The 5,611-nt window shown below is 34.6% G+C and overlaps 1 protein-coding gene across 1 annotated transcript in view; it reads left to right on the top strand.

Moving 5' to 3' along the window:
• The first annotated feature begins 2,445 nt into the window (after positions 1 to 2,445).
• The window catches only part of LOC106474916 (MKI67 FHA domain-interacting nucleolar phosphoprotein-like), a 9,658-nt gene continuing 6,492 nt past the window's right edge, over positions 2,446 to 5,611 (top strand). The window contains exon 1 of the mRNA XM_022403175.1: positions 2,446 to 2,588. Within this exon, the coding sequence (XP_022258883.1) occupies positions 2,526 to 2,588 (63 nt within the window). The 5' untranslated portion in view covers positions 2,446 to 2,525. The remainder of the gene's footprint in view (positions 2,589 to 5,611) is intronic.

Raw genomic sequence — 5,611 nt, 5'->3', positions numbered from 1 at the left:
TTAATTTTATCTCTTAAACTCTTTGTGAGCCAACCTGGTTTTTACTTGCAGCTACCCTTTTCTTTCTATAAGGAATACTTTTAATATTTAAAAATTTTACACATCTGATCAGTGTCTCCAAATAACTTAGCTGCTCAATTCACAACAGGTAATTCTTGTCGCATCCCTTCAAAATTTGCTTTTTTGAAATTTGTAACCAAAATATCATTATTCCTTATCTCCATATGCAGCAAAACATTGAACTTAATAGAACAATGATCACTTGCACCCAGATGTTCCCCATTTTCCACCCTCTTGGTCATTTCTGTATTTGAAGTTAACAATAAATATAAAATAGCATTGTTTGTGGTAAATTCCGTGACCAACTGGTGAAGAAGACCATTCTGAACAGTTTCTAAAAACCTTTCTCCCTCATGGTTTGACTCTAGTATTGCCCAATTTATATACCTGAAATTAAAATCACCCTTAATTATGACTTCATTAACAGCTGAAATCTTAATCTCGTAGTAAAGTTTCTCACTAATTTCATTGGTATCATTTGGTGATCTGTAACAAATTCCCACTAAAAGCCTTTTCCCTTTATATCCACTGATAGAAATCCAAATGAATTCAATCTCCATGCTATTATCTTTGATATCCTCAACTTCAATGGGATGTAACTAACATTACACATATAAAGTCACTCCTCACCCCTCATCTTTAATATTCTATCCCTATTAAATAGCCTGTAACCATGTTTCAGTTTTTTCCATTATATCAAAATCCTCCCTTCCTACCAATGCTCTAAAGTAATCTGTTTTATTTCGTATACCTCTAGCATTACAATAGTAACAATTAAGCCTATCCTTATAACTACTTATATACTCATTTACTATACTAAACTTTTCTTTGTCTCTTGTTATTTTTTGCATGTAGTTTATCCTGGCCCTCACCACTGTCTAGTTGTAGTTTAAAACTTCTCTTACAGCTAAAATTAATAGCCGTAGCAAACAAGTCAACCCCTATCTTATTTAAATGTAAACCATCCATTCCACAAACCTCCCTACTTCCATTGGACTGATCTCACAAGTCCAACCAGCCAATCTGCTCATCCTTACATACTAACCTAAGCCTAGCATTTAGCCCTAGTGACCTACTTATAACTTTATCCCTACAGTTAATTATGGGCAGTATCTCAGACAATATAAAGTTATGGCCTTTATCAACCCCTTGCACTTATTAATTAGTTCCTCTGGCCTACCTTTCCCTACATCATTAGCCCCTATGTGCAAAACAAAAACTGCATCTCTGCTAGCCCCCTTTACTATATCTCCAGCTCTGTCAGTTATATCCTCCACCTGTGCTCCTGGGTAGCATAGTCTAATTCTTTTCTCCCTATTTACCCACAGACTATCTTATCCACATTCCAAGGAATCACCTATAACTATAACCTCCTTAACTTTATGATACATATACATCTCTGTCCCTTTTGTTTTCTTCCCCTCCAATAGTTTCTCATCTGTATAAGCCAAGGGCTGAAATCTGTTGTTCAATAGAATAGACTCATTACAATTAAATCCACTACTTTTAGCCCTAAAAGTACTCTTTCTAACTTCCTGAAACTGAAAGTTATTGTCAGCTTATGTACTCCTTGCATATAAAAGCTTAAGCTCCTCTTGAAATCCTGCTGCCATTTCTCACAGTCTAAACCTCTCTTTTATCTATCACCTCTACTTTAATCATGATTGCCTCCAACCTACAAACTCTAAATAAAAATTACACATCTTCATTACTAGCTTCCTTAAAAGTACATGCCAGTCCCGAGTTCCCAAATAAAACCCAATCATTGCACCTAACAAACTGTGAACACTTAACTCGTACCTAATCGTAACCATTGTATATATAATACTTATAGCCTGGAAATAAATACTCAATACCGGTATCCTATTGTTAACACTGTTACTGTTAAGCCTGATGTTTAAGAACCAATTACATTATTATTATTTTTTATTACTGGTTTATTTAATTCATATCTGATAGCTACATGGACATGAGATGTTCAAGGTACAGTAGCAAGTAAACAATTGGAATGTTGCATGACCTGATATTTTTTACAATTAAAAACTCATATGAGAAATGTTCCTGTGATTTACTGTTTCAAATTACATTTTTTGAAGAAACCTGTAACAGAAACCTAAAAATTATTTTTTTAAGTCCAACCACAGTTTAGTCCTCGTTCATTATTTCACCCAAACTTGATTCATGACAAATACTGTTAATTAATGGCTTGTAGACACAGTACACATCTGAATTGGAGTGCTCAATATTGAGCCTCATTTGATGTTACTACCTTATGAATGGTTGATCAGTTACTTCAGAGATAACTAAAAGGTTGGACTTTTTTCATCATTTCAAATATTTCTGATCAATTGATCTTGATTAAGAACAATTTGATTTTTCTTTGCTAATAGCAGAGGCAAGAGGGAGTTTTAGTTCCTGGTGTGGTGTATCTTAAACATATCCCACATGGTTTCTATGAAGAGGAAATGTACAAATACTTCTCCCAGTTTGGAAAAATTAAGAAACTTCGACTTGGAAGAAGTAAGAAGGTAAATGCTGTTTTTTTAATTTTTTATTGTATATGTGTGTGTATGTGTATATACATTATGGGGATTATTTTACCTTAGAATATGGATTTACGTCTGACCTAAGTGGCCAAAACTTGAGATATTCTGGTTATAACATCCAAAAATATCACTAATAGCATAGGTAACTAACTGATTAATCAATGCATTCTGATCATTATAAGTTAGAATGGTATGTTGCTATATCAATTTTTAGTTCTGACCTTTGTAGATCGTTTGCTTTTATCAGAAGTCAATGATAAGTCCCCATGAACTGTAAAAAAACAAACATTACTGAACAGAAAACCAATTAGAGTAAGTTATATACTTAGAGTGAAACTAACAACCAACATTATGGTCAGTATAGCTAGTTAACTATATGTTATAATGTTCCTGCTGGTAAAGATTAGAATACATCGTTTCAATAGTTGGGTACACTCCCAGTAAAATCTCACAAGGTTTGGCCAGTTTTGGAAGTTTAGGTTAGTCCTAAACACATATATTTAAGCTAACAAATGCAAAAGTGTATAATAATGATATAAAAATAAAAAGTATAACATTTGATATATTAAACTGTCCAACTGATATTTTAAACTAAAGTAGCAATAAGTAAATTACACAGTATACCCTAGGGAACACTAGCTGTTGGCTTGAAATACACAGTACACCCTAGGGAACACTAGCTGTTGGCTTGAAATACACAGTACACCCTAGGGAACACCAGCTGTTGGCTTGAATTACATAGTATACCCTAGGGAACACTAGCTGTTGGCTTGAATTACATAGTATACCCTAGGGAACACTAGCTGTTGGCTTGATTTACACAGTATACCCTAGGGAACACTAGCTGTTGGCTTGAAATACACAGTATATCCTAGGGAACACAGGAACACTAGCTGTTGGCTTGAATTACACAGTATATCCTAGGGAACACAGGAACACTAGCTGTTGGCTTGAATTACTGTTGTAGAATTAATTTTCTTTGATAAATGTAACATCTGTATAACACGAGTGAATTTTTACCACTTCTTCTTAACACATGTTTTGACCAATGAAAAGTCATTAAGCCACTCTGCAGTGTAATGTTAGAGATTTATATGTTACTGTTTAAGCTGTGTTGAGTTAACATATTGAACAAAGTAACCTGGTGTGTTAACTGGTACCATTGTTTGTACAGTATGTTCAGAAAAGATCCCTCAAATATAACCAGGGATCTTTATTCATTATTTGTCAAAAGAATAAATATAAAATAAAAATGTTTTTGTGATCTCTTATCATGTGTATAAAGTTACACTAAAGTAAAGTAGTTCTTTGTATTTGTACAGAAATCATATAATAGCTTGTGGACCACAAATACAGAGTTGGTCCTTTGGTAGTCCTTGCATGCCCATCATTGAGAAAAGTAAAAAATTAAACCCACCTTTACATTTTGAGAATTTGTTGATTTCCTTTTTAAACTTCTGTACAGTGCTGGCCCGCACTACTACAGATGACAATTTACTCCTTAAATTAATTCCCCCTGTGTGAAAAATAAAACTGCCTTACTTGGAGCCTAACCTGTGTTCTCTTGTTCATAATTCGTAATATAGCACAAAGAAATCAGTGGCCTTTATCCTATCAATCTCCCTCCCCCCACATAATCGTGTAAAGTTCAGTAAGTTGAGATCTTATCCTATCCCTTTACGAGAACCTTTCCATTCCTGAATCTTTCTACTAGTCCTTATCAGAACCTTTTCCAATAACTCAATATCCTTTCTTAGATAAGGAAACCAAAACTGTATACAGTATTCTATGTGAGGTCCAAGTAATGACTTGCATAGAGATACTTACCTCTTTTTACTTGAATAATTATGTTTATAAATACACCAAAATTTTATTGGCTAGAAACAGAGCACTGCTTCAATGGCTTGAGTGACTTATCCATGAATATGTCAATATTATTTTCTTCAGTCACATTATTGAGTGGATTCCCATCTATTAGGTCATCAAGAAATTAATGTCGTATTTTGGAATACTTTCATTAACCACCTCCCAAAAAATGTACATCACTTATAATAGTTAAACGAACTGCCTAAACATCACGTTAGTGTAGCCTATATAATGTGTATTATTTAGTATACTCTAATTCTTTATACTGATTTCACATGACGAGACACACATTTGGCATGTGATGCTGTTTGAATACAAGAAGGGAAACAATGCCTCTGTAGCAACAAAGAATATCAAAGAAGTTTATGGAAATGTTTTGAATGGTTGTAAGTGTCAACGATGGTTCAGATGACATTAGCATTAAAAACTGTGATTGTAGGGGGCCGACATATTGGAATTGATATTGATCTCTGAAGACACTTGTTGAGTCTAACCCAAGGCAACAAATTTGTGAAATGGCCCTGAAATTGTATGTCTCTCATGAAACAATACATAAACATCCAAGAAATATGGGAAAACTCCTTAAAGGTGTTCGGGTGCCTTACAAACTCTCCAATGATCATCGTTTCCAACGTGTGAACATTGCTTCATCTCTTCTGGTGCATAATTTGCTTGAAGCATTTTTGGACAGAATTGTCACTGATGATGAAAAATGGATTCTCTATGTGAATATTAAAATAATGGCTCAGTCCTAGTCAAAAACCACTTCCGAGCCCAAAACCTGGACTCCATCTGCAAAAAGTGATGCTTTGCATTTGGTGGGACATCGAAGGAGTAATTCATTTTGAACTCCTCAATCCACAGGGAACTATCAATGCAGAGATCTATAGTCAGCAACTGGAACACTTAAATCAAGCCTTTCATCAGAAATGCTCTTCACTCATCAATCAGAAAGATGTTCTTCTCCATGACAATACACGTCCACATGTGGCACACTTGACTCAACACAAGATTATGGAGTTGGTTTGGGAAGTTCTCCCCCACCCACAATATTCTCCAGATATGACACCATCAGATCACCTACCTTTTTTCCTTGCTGCAACACCATGTTAATGGGAAAACGTATGCAAATGTGGAAA

The sequence above is a fragment of the Limulus polyphemus genome, unplaced genomic scaffold (assembly GCF_000517525.1).
Source record: "Limulus polyphemus unplaced genomic scaffold, Limulus_polyphemus-2.1.2 Scaffold7850, whole genome shotgun sequence".
NCBI classification, from domain to species: Eukaryota; Metazoa; Arthropoda; class Merostomata; order Xiphosura; family Limulidae; genus Limulus; species Limulus polyphemus.
Note: the sequence above shows the minus strand (reverse complement) of the source record. Positions and strands in the feature narration are given on the sequence as shown.